This window comes from Pristiophorus japonicus, chromosome 5 (assembly GCF_044704955.1).
Source record: "Pristiophorus japonicus isolate sPriJap1 chromosome 5, sPriJap1.hap1, whole genome shotgun sequence".
NCBI lineage: Eukaryota > Metazoa > Chordata > Chondrichthyes > Pristiophoridae > Pristiophorus > Pristiophorus japonicus.
Genome location: NC_091981.1, coordinates 289,118,604 through 289,134,318, shown reverse-complemented (window position 1 = coordinate 289,134,318; position 15,715 = coordinate 289,118,604). Strand labels below are relative to the sequence as shown.

Below are 15,715 nucleotides of genomic sequence, written 5' to 3'. Positions count from 1 at the left end.
GGTGCTTGTGGGAGCGTTGCGAGATTATCACCGTGTGCGAATGTATTTCCATAAACCAGATCTCGTCCGTTTGGGAGGCCGACAGTAATCCCAAAGAAGCTGTCCAGAATAACGTCAGCCCCGTCTCGAGCCACGTGAGATTCCACGGCAACGCAAGCCTGTATTTTAGGTGGCATGCTGCCCTCCCGTCACCCAGCACATCACTAACCTCACCATTAACACCCACCACCTGCATTGCTGTTTGTAAAGTATTAAAAATACAGTGTTGCGTCTTGAAGTGAGTTGTTTTAACCTGTGCATTGTGTCTGTCTTTTTCATTTTTACATACCTTGGCTTTTTGGTCCTATTGTGCGGACAAGACTCTCCGTTTCTCTCTCCCTCACCCCCCCACCTCTCTCTCTTTTGTTGTCAGTATCGATCTAACTTCATGCTCCGTGTGTGTGTTTTGTGGCGTTGATCTCTTCTACATTTGATTTGCAGTTAACACTCGAGTGTTAAAGTATTGATCGCTGTATCATTGCACACTTTCATCTTCATCACCACCCCATGGACCCTCACTGTGTTACTCGAGAGAATGGGGCGCAGAGCGTGATTGTTCCTTCCATTGTGCTTCTAGTCTGTAGCAGCATGCGAATTGCAACAAGCTGATTTAACATGCTCCCAAACCACTAAAGTACCATTGTGTTTCCTTTTTTTACTTCCTGAAAAGAATGTCTTGCTTGTAAATCATCAGAAAGTAAGTACGTTGCTTCAGCTTTTGTCCGCTTTCGGGGGCTGGTTGTGAGATCCTCTTGCCTCCCATCCTCTGCGTGATGATTCACGTTGTGTCTTTTCCTTTTTTTAAATACAAAATGTTGCTTCCTCGCTCCGGCTGCCGCAGAGCCGAGCCACTTGCTCTTCATCTGTCGGGTGCACGTTCCCGCTGCAATCTCCCTCGTGTCGGGAAAGGGAAGGGAAGCCACTCCTGGTCGCTGTCCCGTGGCCGCCGGCTGCAGAGTGGATTGTGGGGCCGCAATGCCCCCTGTGATTCAATAGCCCACCGTCCAGCTTGGGCAAAGTGCCAGCGGTGGGTGGGGGGGTGGGGGGCTGCCGAGTCCAGCGGAGCTGTATTCCACAATGGGTTAATCCTCTCGGGAGAGGCAGGGAAACATCATGTCCATTGTCTCCTGAAGGGGACAGGGAGTGAAGTGTCTCAGTGGAGACTATTCCGTCGCTGGGCAGACAGCCAAAGCTGTGCCGCTATTCAGCGGCTGATCAGCCCGCTGCACATTCCCACCATTTTCTGTTTCTGTTTCATATTCTCGGCATTCACCGCTCCTCTTCACCTTTTAATGACAAATTCTCGTTGCTGTTGAGTTTCTTGGCGGCCATTCATTACAAGACTGTTGTACCCTATAACAGCTGTGACCACTGAGCCATGCCAGCCAGGAACAGCCCTGCTCTGCCCCAAGCCGTCTGGCTGGGAGTGCGATGGTCAGGGAGACATTCCCCAGCCTTCCTGCCGCAGAGAGATGTGGAAATATGACTGTCTAATTGGATAGTTTACCCCTCTCCGATTAAAGGAACAGTCGGGGACAAAAATACAAATGATTGGATGTTCTGAAGGCAAGGAGCTGCTCTACATTGTTACAAGGATATACCATGGATAGTAGGCCATTCAGTCCCTCGAGCCTGATTTGTACCTCAACCCCATTTACCTGCCATGGCTCCATATTCCTTGATACCCTTACCTGACAGAAATCACACACTCAGACTTTAAAGTTTCAAATGATCCAGTCTTTTCTGGTTTCAAGGGAATATCGGCCTATTCTACGCCGATCAATCCCCTTCAGAATTTTCAATTAACCTTTCAGCCTCGATATCATTCTGGTGAATCTGCACTGCAGCCGCCTCTCCCCAAGGCCAATATATCCTTTCCAGAGGTGTGGTGCCCACAAAGATCAGCTGGGGTTTGACCAAGACTGTACAACTTCCTACTCTATACTTCAGCCCATTTGAGATAAAGGCCAGAGATGAGGAACTCTCATGCGGGGAAACTCCTGTGTAACTCTGTTGTACAGCTCACTAGTTAAGATGCAGTCAGCATCTTGATGCGACGAAGTTGCTGTTTTTTTTGTTGAAACCAAAAATCTCTCCCTTTAATCTGGATAACGGGCCCTTACCTTGAGGTTTTTTTAGTGTGGGGCAGTATAAACTGGCCACTGCCACCACTATCATCCTCTCTCCCAAACAATGGGTGCAGCTGGGTTGTGGGCGATGCCTACGAGGCGAATAGATCTGTAGGTCCCTGCTCTGTAGCGGTACTTTGCCCTAAAATGACGGCACTTCTGCAGCAGTGCTTCTTGAGAGTGTGAGCCACTGGGGGTGGGGTGGGGGGGGTGGGGGGGGGGGGGGGGAAACCGAGTTTGTGTACCGTTACCAATGTTTATATCGCTAAACTTGCTCCCGGTGTCAGGATTGTGGAGCCACGTGGGTCTGCTGTTCCATCGGGATACAGCGGGAACGATCCGCATCGAGCGAGAACGGCTGCAAAAGCATCTGGTCTGCTTGGTTCGTTATCAAATAGCGGCCTCATAGACCTGTACCGACAGAATGACGCGAAGGAAAGCTTCAAGGCTCTTCCTCGGGAGGAGGAGTGGGAACCCTGCACGGACATAACGTTGCTCTTTTCAGGTGGCTGACTATTTTGTTGAAGGATGTTGCCTTCTAATTAACTTTCTTACCGAAGCACAGCGATCAATGTGATTATCAGATGCAAAAATGATCAATATGTGGGCATTTCAGGGCTCCTTTGCTTTGCCTGCCTTGTGTGTGAGTGCTTCCTGCTCGCTTCTTCCGCAGTCCTGGCCTCTTGGTTCACCTGTTGCGCCCCCTTTGGCAAGAGCTTGCAGTTGCAGTTTAACTGCCCTCATTATCCAGAGGTGTGCAGGCTCGGCATTGAACGTTACTGCCCCTTGACCTCTTGCCAATGAGGGAGGGGGAGGGGGAGAGGGCTAACTTTCTGTTGCCTGGGGTGTCTTTCTTTCTTTCTTGCATGGGGCTAATTCCAACCTGTTGTGTTTTCAGAGCGCTGTGCAAGGTGCAGATATCGAGCTGTGCACCCGGGTCACCAGCCTAGAGAAGGAGAACCAGAATTTACACAAGGGTACGTTGAGGGGCTTGCTTTAGTTAATGTCTCACGACTGTAAAAGGAGGAGGGGTTGGAGTGCTTGTCACTCCTGTCTGAGTCTCGAGGTAGGTGTGACAGATTGCTCTTGGTGTCCTGTAACCACATGTTCTCGTATTGGCCAGGACACCGGAGAGAACTCGCTGCTCTTCTTCAAACAGTGCCATTGGGGGTAAACGAAACACAAACATCGGGACGTCTTTTTTGGGGAAGGAATGTGCATGAAGACTTGCACTTCCTGGAAGCACCCACCCGCACTTCTGCGTACTTTATTGTTGCTTTGTTTTGTTAATTTCCTCCCCTCCTGGAAGCGTTGCCTCATGTCGGGGGTCTGGTCCCTGGCAGGCTGGTCACAGTCGACCTGCTCACCCAGGTGGTCATCCTCGCCTCCGTTCATAGTGAGGGGGGTGGCATCACAGCTGAGCCCCATCCTGCTCTTGCCTGATGTCCACAGGTCCATACTTTACATCATGTACAGCACAGAAAAAGACATTCGACCCAAACTGAGTTTCTGCTCCACACGATCCTCCTCCCATCCCTACTACATCTCCTTCTATTCCTTTCTCCCTCGTGTGTTTATCTAGCTTCCCGTTAAATACTTCTAATATTTGCCACAACTACTCCATGTGGTAGCGAGTTCCACATTCTCACCACTCTGGGTAAAGAGGTTTCTCCTGTATTCTCAATTACATTTATCAGTGATTCTCTTGTATTTATAGCCCCTAGTTTTGGACTCCACAGCAAGTGGAAACATCATTTTTGTCTACCCTATCAATCCCCTTCAGAATTTTAAAGGCCTCGATCAGGTTACCCCTCAGCCTTCTCTTTGCTAGAGAAAAGAGTCCCAGCCTGTTTGGCCATTCCTGATGGGTATAATAACCCCTCCTTTCTGGTATCATCTTTGTAAATCTATGTGCTGTACATTATGTATAGTGCTCTTTATCCTTTTCATAATATGGAGACCAGAACTGCGAGAGAGAAGAGTTGCTCCGTAGCTACCCTTTCCATTCTCCGTATAATATTAACACATCTTCGGCCTCTCAGCTATAGTTCTGTGCCTATAATCATTTATTGTAGCTATCAGCAGGTTTCATCCAAACTCCCTGTCAGTGTGCTGCTTTGTCTGCAGGTGGAGCCAGAGTGCTGAATGTGGAAGGCTGAGAGTGCTCGACTCTTTCATTTCCCCTTGGTTCCACTCATTGAAGCTCAGGCAGAAACAAGCTATCCATTGACCTCTATTATTGCTGCTCCTGTTAACCGCCTGCATTGTCACTGGGCCACGCTCCTTTACACAAAGACCTGGTTATCACAGTCTACTCCTGACACGCTTCCTTCACGGCGTCACCGGCAGGGCCAGCATTTATTGCTCATCCCGCTTTGGTGGTGAACTAAGAGTAAACCACATTGCTGTGGGTCTGGAGTCACACGTGGGCCAGACCGGGTAAGGGCAGCAGATTTCTTTCCCCGAAGGGGATGGGGTGCCCGAGATATGAAAAGCTCCACTGTAAGCGGATTTGATTTTTGCGCAGTCTGTGTGTGTATTGTACGTTGACCCTGCTCCTTGTTCACTCCTGACTAGTGGTGGAAGAACTGCGGTTAGCGCTCGCAAAGCTAGAGATTCGCCTGTCGACAGTGGAGAGGTCCCCGGCCAGCACCAAGCCTGCAGTCTGCCCACCAGCCCCGCGCCAGGTAAGATGTCTTCGCCTCCCTCCTGAAGGGTTTGGCCCCGTTTAGGAGTACGGATTGGTAGGTACCCTCCACCTCGACAGTTGACTGTTGGTGTGCTATTCCACTACGATGGGCATTACATGGCCCCGTCCTCGCCTGATGTGCCTGTCGCTGGATAACGCTCAGTACCGGACCGCTAATGCATTTACAAACACAGCTATTGGGAGAACTCTGACAAATTCTCACTCATTGCCCCAGGGTCATTTTTTACCCCAATATCAACAGAGCAGCAAATTGCTGCATAATTCAACAGGGTTTATGGGAGGGGGAGGGGCTCCAGTGAAGGGAGGGGGAGGGGGCTCCAGTGAAGGGGATTTATTTCCTCTCGAAAAGAAGGCACACGGGACCTTTTAATATTATGAAGGAGTTCGATGGGGTAGATGCAGAGAGGATGTTTCTACTTGTGGGTGAGTCCAAACATTGATAGAACCATTACAGAATTCAGGAGAAACTTCTTCACCCAGAGAGTGGTGAGAATGTGGAATTTGGGTACCACATGGAGCAGTCGAGGCCAATAGCACAGATGCATTTTAAGGGGAAGCTGGATAAGTACATGGGTGATAAAGGAATAGAAGGATGTGCCAATAGGATTGGATGATGCAGGTGGGAGGAGGCTTGTGTGGAGCACAAACACCGGTATACTCCAGTTGGGCTGAGTGGCCAGCCTCTGTTCTGTACATTCTATGTAATGATGCAGCTTCTGTGGGGAATAACTCCACAAGGTGTGTGACCGAGTCAGTACCACAGGAGAAAGGGAGCTGTGTGTAAACTATAAATGTTCAGAAAAGGGAACGACTTGCATTTATATAGTGCCTTTCACATCCTCCAGATGTCCCAACGTGCTTCATCTGAATGACCTTTGCCAGTGCAGTAGATGTTTTGAGGTCTCGGCCCTGGCTCATTGTCACAAGGTCATGGGTTCAAGCCCCACTCCAGAGACTCGAGCACAAAACCCAGGCTGACACAGTACTGAGGGAGTGCTGCACTGTCGGAGGTGCCTTCTATCGGATGAGACGTTAAACTGAGGCTCCATCTGCCCTCAGATGGACATAAAAGATCAGCGATGCCATGGCACTGTTCTGGAGTTGACCGAAGGTGGTGTAATGTATTTGCTTCAAGGGTTCTTTGCTTAAGAATTCATAGCAACACATTGCTATTAAGAACTAGTTGGTTTATTAACAAAGGTTTAAAATCACACTACACATTACCAGTTCATCCACTAGGCTCACAACTGCATGCCTCATCGTGTATCCCCCGAACCCAACTGGCTGGGGTTTTATTGAGTCTTGTGAACATCCCATGACTGGCTAAGCCACTCACAATGCAACAACTCTACAACTATTTTGTGTAGAAACAATCAAGTGTCCCCTGATTAAAGGGGGGGGGGGATCACACTCCAAGATCTTTTCAAGTGTCCCTTTTTTTTTGAGGGCACCAAAAAACACACATTATACAAGTGCCCCCTGGCTAAAAGGAGGGGCGGGGCACTAAAACTGACAAACTTAAACAAATTAAACTTTAGACGTGGTTCAAATTAAAATTTGGTTGCCGGGGGTGATGAAGCACTCCAGTCCCTCCAGCGCCCACCTCTCTCAACAGCTCTACAAACCTGTGAGCATACTCACTGGTGCGTACATTACAGGGGAATGTTGACTGGGGCACAGAAACTCGTCAAAGGTCAGGAGTTGCTCATGTGCTGGTCTCCCGGGGAGGTTGAAAGGACCTGCGAGGGCAGTTTATTTTACACTGTCCTGCTGCCTGGTGATTTTATCCGGTAAACATACTGCTCTCCCTTTTATTTAAAGCCTGTCCCACAGGAGGCCAAGGAGGATGATAACGACATCGATCTTTTTGGAAGCAGCGACGAGGAAGAGAATGCGGAGAGTGAAAGGATCCGCGAGCAACGGTTACTTCAGTACGCGGAGAAGAAATCCAAGAAACCCGCCCTCATCGCCAAGTCCTCCATCCTGTTGGACGTGAAACCTGTGAGCTATCCTTTCACCCAACCCCGTGTTACATTCCCCTGCCCCCCCACCCCCACCCCCACGGTAAGAAACAATTGCCCCCCCCCCCGACAACTCCCACTCTACATTCACCAGCCACTCTTGTACCTGGTGTGTGTCCGCCAGCTATTCGACTATGGGGCCATCGCAGCCGAGCCTGATCCTTTCCGAGCACGAAAGATGGCTTGCGACTTCAATATTAATACCAAAGGAAGGAATATGTGGTGCAAGTTCAGCATTTTTTTTTTGGCCCCGATTGTTTACACTGAATTTTACCCGTCTGGTGTACATCAATGAAATTGGCAGGAAATGTGGGTGCACAAATTGGTGTAGCTTCCTGAGTGCAGCCCCCACAGGAAATTCGTCCCTTAAACTGCTGAAATGTTTTTATGAAGAGAGCCACATTCAAAGCCGTTGCAATTGATTAAAATAGATGGGCTGTGAGGTTGAGGTTGACCAGGTTTTTAGGTCCAAGAAATTTACAGCACGGAAGGAGGCCATTTCGGCCCATCGTGTCTGTGCCGGTCGGCAATGAACTATCCAGCCTAATCTCACTTTCCTGCTCTTGGTCTGTAGCCTTATAGGTTACGGCACTTCAGGTGCACATCCAAGTACTTTTTTTAATGTGGTGAGGGTTTCTGCCTCTACCACCCTTTCAGGCAGTGAGTTCCAGACCCCCACTGCCCTCTGGGTGAAAAAATATCCCCTCTAAACCCCCCCCCCCCCCCATTACTTTAAATCTATGCCCCCTGGTTTTTGCTCCCCCACCCCCCGCTAAGGGAAATAGGTCCTTTCTATCCACTTTATCTCGGCCGCTCATAATCTTATACACCTCAATAAGGTCTCCTTTCAGCTTCCTCTGTTCCAAGGGAAAAAAGCCAGCATCTCCAATCTTTCCCCATAAATCATCTTTGCACCCTCTATAGTGCATTCACATTTTTCCTGTAATGTGATCAGAACTGCACGCTGTACTCCAGCTGTGGCCTAACCAGTGTTCTATATAGTTCTAGCATAACCTCCCTGCTCTTGCCTTTATTAGCCAAGGCATAGAATTACAAGCATTCCGTAAGTTGCCTTAACCACCTTATCTATCTGACTTGCTACCTTCAGGGATCTGTGGACCTGCACTTCAAGGTCCCTTGTTCCTCTACACTTCTCAGTGCCCTACCATTTAATGTGTATTCCCTTGCCTTGTTAGCCCTCCCCAAATGCATTACCTCACACTTCTCTGGATTGAATTCCATTTGCCACTGTTCTGCCCACCTGATCAGTTTATTGATATCTTCCTGCAGTGTACAGCTTTCTTCAATAACAACCATGCAGCCGATTTTAGTATCATCTGCAAACTTCTTAATCATACCCCCTATATTCAAGTCTAAATCATTGATGTACACAAAAAGCAAGGGACCCAGTACTGAGCCCTGCAGAACCCCACTGAAAAGAGCCTTCCAGTCACAAAAATACCCATCAACCATTTACCCTTTGCTTCCAGCCTCTGAGCCAGTTTTGGATCCAACTTGCCACTTTGCCCTGGAACCCATGGGCTTTTACTTTCGTGACCAGTCTGCCATGTGGGACCTTATCAAAAGCCTTGCTAAAATCCATATACACTACATCGTATGCACTACCCTCATCGACCCTCCTTGTTACCACCTCAAAAAATTCAATCAAGTTTGTTCAACACGACCTTCCCTTAACAAATCCGTGCTGACTATGCTTGATTAATCCGCATCTTTCTAAAGGAAGATTTATCCTGATCCACAGAATTCCTTCCAATAATTTTCCCACCACCGAGGTTAGGCTGACACCTGTAATTATCAGTCTATCCCTTTCTCCCTTTTTAAACAAAGGTACCACATTAACAGTCCTCCGGCACCACACCTGAAGCCAGAGAGGATTGGAAAATGATAGTCAGAGCCTCTGCTATTTCCTCTTTTGCTTCGCTGAAGAGCCTGGGAAATCCCCAGGCACTTTATAGAAAGGTCAGAGCCACAGTGCCCCTCCCTCCTCTTCCCCTCCCTCCCCCCCGATCCACCCACTTTTGTCAGTTGAGGTTGGTTGTGGGCAGTGGGGGTTGACTGCAGTTATACTTCGGTGAGGCCAGGACCTGAGATATGCGCCTCTTGTCTGCAGTGGGACGATGAGACCGACATGGTGAAGCTGGAGGAGTGCGTGCGCACAGTGCAACTAGTCGGCCTGCTGTGGGGATCCTCCAAGCTGGTCCCGGTCGGATACGGCATCAGGAAGCTGCAGATCCAGTGCGTGGTGGAGGACGACAAGGTCGGCACGGACCAGCTGGAGGAAGAAATCACCAAGTTTGAAGATTACGTGAGTGTTGAGCGCTATCCCCGGGGGGAGACTGTGAGGCTGGCTGTTGGGGGGGCCGGGGGGGTAGTTCGGAGCGTTGCTGGAGCTGGGTTTATCTGAGCGTTGGAACCCGTGACCTCTACCACCTAGAAGGGCAAGGGCAGAAGGTGCATGGGAGCACCATCACCTCCAAATCCCCCTGCAAGTCAAACACCATCCTGACTTCCTTCATCGTCGCTGGGTCAAAATCCTGGAACTCTCTCCCAAACAACACTGTGGGAGAACCTTCACCACACGGACTGCAGCGGTTCAAGAAGGCGGCTCACCACCACCTTCTCGAGGGCAATTAGTGATGGGCAATAAATGCCGGCCTTGCGATGCCCAAAGCCTCAATGAATTCCTTAAAACTTAGAATAAGGTTTGTGTGTGTGAGTGGGAGATGGTAATGTGGGGGGTACGGTGAGGATTCTGTTATGCCTTTATATGAGTGGAACCGACCACCTAATGCGGGGGAGCGGGGGGGAGACAATGTGAAATGTTCAGCCCAGTCGGGATCCTGAGTGTTAGAGTTGGGCCCGGTGACTAACTTCTTGTTGTCGGTCTGCCCCTGACTGAGTTGACTGCTTCCCAGGGGGTTGGGGAGGTTGGGGGTGGCTCCAATTGCTTGTGCAAATTGTCATTCATCTTGCGTGAGCCTGGGCCATGAGTGCTGCTGGGCTGCTGAATCTTGGGAGCATTACAGGCAAACCACATTCTAACGTCATGCCACTGCACCAACACATTCACTTCCGGCAGGCATCCCTATCGATCAGAGCATGCCTTTATATAGCACCTTTAACATCCCAAAACACTTGCGCTGCATACTTCTGCCCACCTCCCCATCGTGGCTCCATGTACTGCACGTCAGAGGTTAATTGTAGCGGGGCTGGCACTGGTCTGACAGAGAGCAGCTTAACGCATCTCAATCCAAGGGTTAAATCCGGGATCCTTGTGTGTAGATACTGTGGAGCTATAGCCTGGAGCTGTGATTGCAGCGATGAAGGAACGGTGATGTGTTGCTGGGAGTCTGTGCCAACTTTGTACGAGGTCTCTGTCCGCTCATTGTTTGCAGCACGAGCTGGAATGAAGCACTGCTTTGGTGACACGTGTTCAATTTCCACCTCCCCTTCTCTTTCCCCCGCCACCAACAGTGGTGTGTTGGTTATGTGACGAGGCTAATAATCCTGGGGATGGGACTTTGCACTTTGAGAATTTCAAAACCTGGTCTCAGTAAAAAAGCTGTCGGAGAGTGTGGTTAAAACCCAACTGGTTCACTCGTCCTTTAGGGAAGGGAATCTGCCATCCTTACCCGGTCTGGGCCTGCAAAGAGTAGGAGGGTAGACCACAGCAATGTGATTGAGTCTTCACTGTTCTCTGAAGCGGCCGAGTGAGCCACTCGGTCATATCAAATGGAGGATGGGGAATAAACAGGCTCATGTTAGTGGCCTCAACTGATGACTGTTTGGGAGGAAGGACTCGCTCAGTTTGGATACAGTTGGCGTGTTGCTCATGGAGACGGGGGGGGCCCCAAGAAGAAACATTTATGGATTCAAAAAGAAGAACATTAAAATTTCTCCCCACGAGGGCACAGCAGATTTATCCAGCAAGTGGCTGGTGTGTGCTATTCGGGAAGGTGCCCGCTTCAGTTCCCTGACAGCTGATCTCCACCAAAGCACCACTAGCAGGGCTGCCACACTTTGCCTCGGCACTCCTGTTCCTTATCCCTATCCGTGACCTCCACCGGCAGTGTGTAGGAGTCGGCTCGGGACCTGCTCGGCCTGTGTTGCATCGGTGGTCGAGCTACGTCACCAATACTGCTGGGAGGTGCAGCCCGGCCATGGCCTGTCCTCTGGACACAATTGCTCTTGTCACCATAGCCCTGTGCAGCTCGGTGAGTGAGGGGGTTGGGGGGCTGCACCTGTGTGTGCTCCTTGGTGCTGTGCATTGCCATGACAACTGGTGGTGACCCCTTTAAGTTTGGCGCTCATTCTAATCGGCATCTTTTTGTCCTTTCTCCATTTTCAGGTGCAAAGTGTGGATGTTGCTGCTTTTAACAAGATCTAAAGACTGCTGACACTTTCCAAATGACTGGGGAATAAAGAAGATTTTTGTGCAGAAATGAATCTGTCGTGTCGTGTCTTTTTATCGTACCCTCCAGTTCCACTTTGTTTTAGTATTGAGGAACCGGCACAATCCCACCAGCACAAGTCCCCACAGAGCCTGCAGAGAGTAGGAGGGAAGACCTAAATAGGTGATGCCAAGCTGACTGACTGCCTGTAGATTGTGGGAGATCAGTATCCGTGCTAAAGATCTGCCTTGTTCCTCCAGAGCTACAAGAGATCTCTGCACTCCTCCGATTCTGGGCCCTTGCGCATCCCGGTTTTATCACTTCCCCCCCCCATTGATGGCCGTGCCTTCAGTTGCCGAGGCCCTAAGCTATGAAATTGCCTCCCTAAATCTCGCCGTTTCTCGACCTCCATAACATGCTCCTTAGAACCTGCCTCTTTGACCAAGCTTTTGGTCATCTGTGCTAATATCTCCTTGTGGCTCAGTGTCAAATTGTTTGATAATGCCCTGGGATGTTTTACTATGTTACAGGCACTATATAAATGCACGTTGTTTTTGGTCTGGTAGATATCTCTCTAAATCGGTCACAATGCATGAAATCTTAAACTTGCTGTCGCAAGCTGTTTCATTGCATATGTTGCAAAGTTTGTTATAGTCATTGTTAACAGGCTTACGAACAATGACTGTCAGGAAAAGACCTGGTCTGTGCAAAACTGCACAGTTTTGATGTTGTCTAAAGAAGGATTTACTTGCCTTGGAGGTGGTACAACAAAGGTTCACTAGATTGATTCCTGGGATGAGGGGAGTGTCTTACGATGATAGATTGTGTAGAATGGGTCTATACTCTCTGGGGTTTAGAAGAATGAGAGGTGATCTCATTGAAACATACAAGATTCTGAGGGGGGTTGACAGGGTAGATGCTGAGAGGTTGTTTCCTCTGGCTGGAGTGTCTAGAACTAGGGGTCTCAGGATTAAAGGGTCGGTCATTTAAGACCGAGATGAGGAGGAATTTCTTCACTGGGGTTTGTGAATCTTTAGAATTCTGTACCTCAAAGGGCTGTGGATGCTGAGTCGTTGAGTATATTCAAGGCTGAGATACAGATTTTTGAAGTCTAGGGAAAGTAGAGTTGAGGTCGATGATCAGCCGTGATATTGAATGGCGGAGCAGGCTCGAGGGGCTGTATGGCCGACTAATTCTTGTGCTCCATCCAGCCTGTGTCTCACAACTGACGCCTTGAGCATCATGCTATATTCACACCCCATCCCACCCGGAAGTCATGTGATGATCTGGGAGTAGACGAAAAGCCAGAGACTTGAGGGGAAGTCTAGTACACAACTTGCAAACCTACACAAACTGGGAACTGATATTGTGCCTGAATTAAAGGGACAGTTATGAAACCAAAACTGGACCAAACTGCTTCCTATTGCTAGAGTTCCACATTTGAAAGGTGCTGTGAAAGAGTTGTGGTAGAGCTTGGTGTGAGGGGTCCTGATTTTGCTCCAAACTGTAGGATGATATTCATAGAATTATAGAAATTTACAGCACGGAAGGAGGCCATTTCGGCCCATCGTGTCTGCGCCGGCCGACCAAGAGTATCCAGCCTAATCCCACCTTCCAGCTCTTGGTCCGTAGCCCTGTAGTTACAGCACTTCAAGTGCACATCCAACTATCTTTTAAATGTGATGAGGGTTTCTGCTTCTACCACCCTTTCAGGCAGTGAGTTCCAGACGACCACCACCCTCTGGATGAAGACATTTCCCCTCAAATCCCCTCTTTAAACCCCCCTCCCCCCCCACCCAATTACTTTAAATCTGAGACTTCCGATTCACTAGCATGTTGTTGGGTATGAGGAAAGACTTGGAAAATTTGGGCTTTTTTCATTAGAGCAACTGATTACGGGGCGGTTTGATGGAAGTGTTTAAAATGCTGAAAGGAGTGGACAGGGTAGGCAGCCGACTGTTTCCAGTAGTTGAGGGGTCTAGAACGAGGGGCCAGTGAAAGATTTAAAACCGAGTAAGAGAAACGTCTTGGCACAATCACGAGACAGTAGAATTCACTTCCAGGGTTAGTGGTTGAGGCAAAAACTGGCAACATTCTGGATTAGACACAATGTCAGCTGTGGCTCAGGATAGCACCCTCGCCTCTTGAGTCAGAAGGTTGTGGGTTTAAGTCCCACTACAGGTACTGGAGCACAAAAATCTAGGTTGACACTCCAGTGCAGTGCTGAGGGAGTGCTGCACTGTCGGTTGAGATGTCTTTCAGATGAGACGTTAAACCGAGGCCCCGTCTGCTCTCTCAAGTGGGTGTAAAAGATCCCATAGCACTATTTCAAAGAGCAGGGGCGTTATCTCCAGTTTCCTGGCCAATATTTATCCCTCAATCAACATAACAAAGCCAGATTATCTGGTCATTATCACATAGCTGTTTGTGGGAACTTGCTGTGTGCAAATTGGCTGCCATAATTACAACAGTGACTGCACTCCAAAAGTACTTCATTGGCTGTAAAGTGCTTTGAGACATCTGGTGGTCGTGAAATGCACCATATAAATGCAAGTCTTTTTAGATAGGAAGATTAAGGGAATGGAAATAGATCAGAGATTAAATCAGATTAGGAATATTTACTCGTGCAGTGGGTAAATCCCAACATGGACTAATAGCCTGTTACTGTGTTGTAACTTGTAATAATACATGTGGGATGATATAACCAACAAGGGGACGGGGTGGGATGAGGTCCGACAGATTATGCAAGTGATACTGAGGGAGGGTGTACCTCAACGCTGGAGGTGGGACTGAGCCACACAGGTTACATAGACTAGGTCTGCATTCCCTCGAGTATAGAAGATTAAGGAACTATCTAATTGAGTGGTTTAAGGCGATTAAGGGATTTGATGAGATAGAAACTATTTCCTCTGGTGGGGAGAGTCCAGAATGAGGGCGGCAGAACCTTAAGATTAGAGCCAGGCCATTCAGGGGTGATGTCAGGAAGCCCTTCACACACAGGCCAGTGGAAATATGGAACTTGCTCCCCACGTGGTATTGGGTTGGTTGAAAATGTCAAGTTTGGTGGATAGATTTTTTATATAGTGCCTTTCACAACCTTAGCTTGTTCCAAAGCGCTTTACAGCCAATGAAGTACTTTTGAGGTTCTAGTCCCGGTTGTAATAGAAACGTAGAAAATAGGTGCAGGAGTAGGCCATTCGAGCCTGCACCACCATTCAATATGATCATGGCTGATCATGCATTTCAGTACCCCATTCCTGCTATCTCTCCATGCCCCTTGATCCCTTTAGCCATGAGGGCCACATCTAACTCCCTTTTGAATATATCTAACGAACTGGCCTCAACAACTTTTTGTGGTAGAGAATTCCACAGGTTAACTCGGTGAGTGAAGAAATTTCTCCTCATCTCAGCCCTAAATGGCTTACCCCTTATCCTTGGACTGTGACCCCTGGTACTGGAATTCCCCAACATCGGGAACATTCTTCCTGTCCAATCCGATCAGAATTTTATGTTTCTATGGGAACCCCTCATTCTTTTAAATTCCATTCAATACAAGCCTAGTCAATCAATTCTTCATATGTCAGTCCTGTATCCTGGGATTCAGTCTGGTGAACCTTCGCTACACTCAATAGCAAGAATGTCCTTCCTCAGATTAGGAGACTAAAACTGTACACAATATTCAAGGTGTGGCCTTACCAAGACCCTGTACAACTGTAGTAAGACCTCCCTGCTCCTATCTCGCTATGAAGGCCAAAATGCCATTTGATGCCTGCACTGCCTGCTGTACCTGTATGCCAACCCTCAATGACTGATGTACCATGACACCCAGGTTTCGTTGCGCCTCCCTCTTTACCAATCTCACCATTCAGATAATCAGCCCGCCTGTTTTTACCACCAAAGTGGATAACTTCAGTTTTATCCACATTATATTGCATCTGCCATGCATTTGCCCACTCACCTAACCTGTCCAAGTCACACTGCAGCCTCTTAGCATCCTCCTCACAGCTCATACAGCTTAGTGTCATCTGCAAACTTGGAGATATTACATTCAATTCCTTCGTCTAAATCATTCATATTGTAAATAGCTGGGGTCCCAGCACTGAATCTTGCGGTGTCCCACTAGTCACTGCCTGCCATTCTGAAAAGGACCCGTTTATTCCTACTCTGCTTTCTGTCTGCCAACCAGTTCTCTATCCACGTCAGTACACTACCCCCAATACCATGTGCTTTAATTTTGCACCCTAATCTCTTATGTGGGACCTTGTCAAAAGCCTTTTCAAAGTCTAAATACACCACATCCACTGGCCACTCTACTAGTTACATCCTCAAAAAATTCTAGAAGATTTGTTAAGCATGATTTCCCGTTCATAAATCCATGCTGACTTGGACCGATCCTATCACTGC

The 15,715-nt window shown here is 48.5% G+C and overlaps 1 protein-coding gene across 5 annotated transcripts in view; it reads left to right on the top strand.

Moving 5' to 3' along the window:
* Positions 1-11,366, top strand: part of eef1db (eukaryotic translation elongation factor 1 delta b (guanine nucleotide exchange protein)) — a 39,561-nt gene extending 28,195 nt beyond the window's left edge. For 3 of the 5 annotated variants that reach the window (XM_070881791.1, XM_070881788.1, XM_070881787.1), the window contains 6 exons: positions 60-134; positions 3,067-3,145; positions 4,746-4,855; positions 6,700-6,879; positions 9,031-9,225; positions 11,269-11,366. In XM_070881791.1, the coding sequence (XP_070737892.1) occupies positions 60-134; positions 3,067-3,145; positions 4,746-4,855; positions 6,700-6,879; positions 9,031-9,225; positions 11,269-11,307 (678 nt within the window). In that variant the 3' untranslated portion in view covers positions 11,308-11,366. The remainder of the gene's footprint in view (positions 1-59; positions 135-3,066; positions 3,146-4,745; positions 4,856-6,699; positions 6,880-9,030; positions 9,226-11,268) is intronic. The other 2 variants (XM_070881790.1, XM_070881789.1) reach the window with 1 other exon arrangement.
* Positions 11,367-15,715: the final 4,349 nt, after the last annotated feature.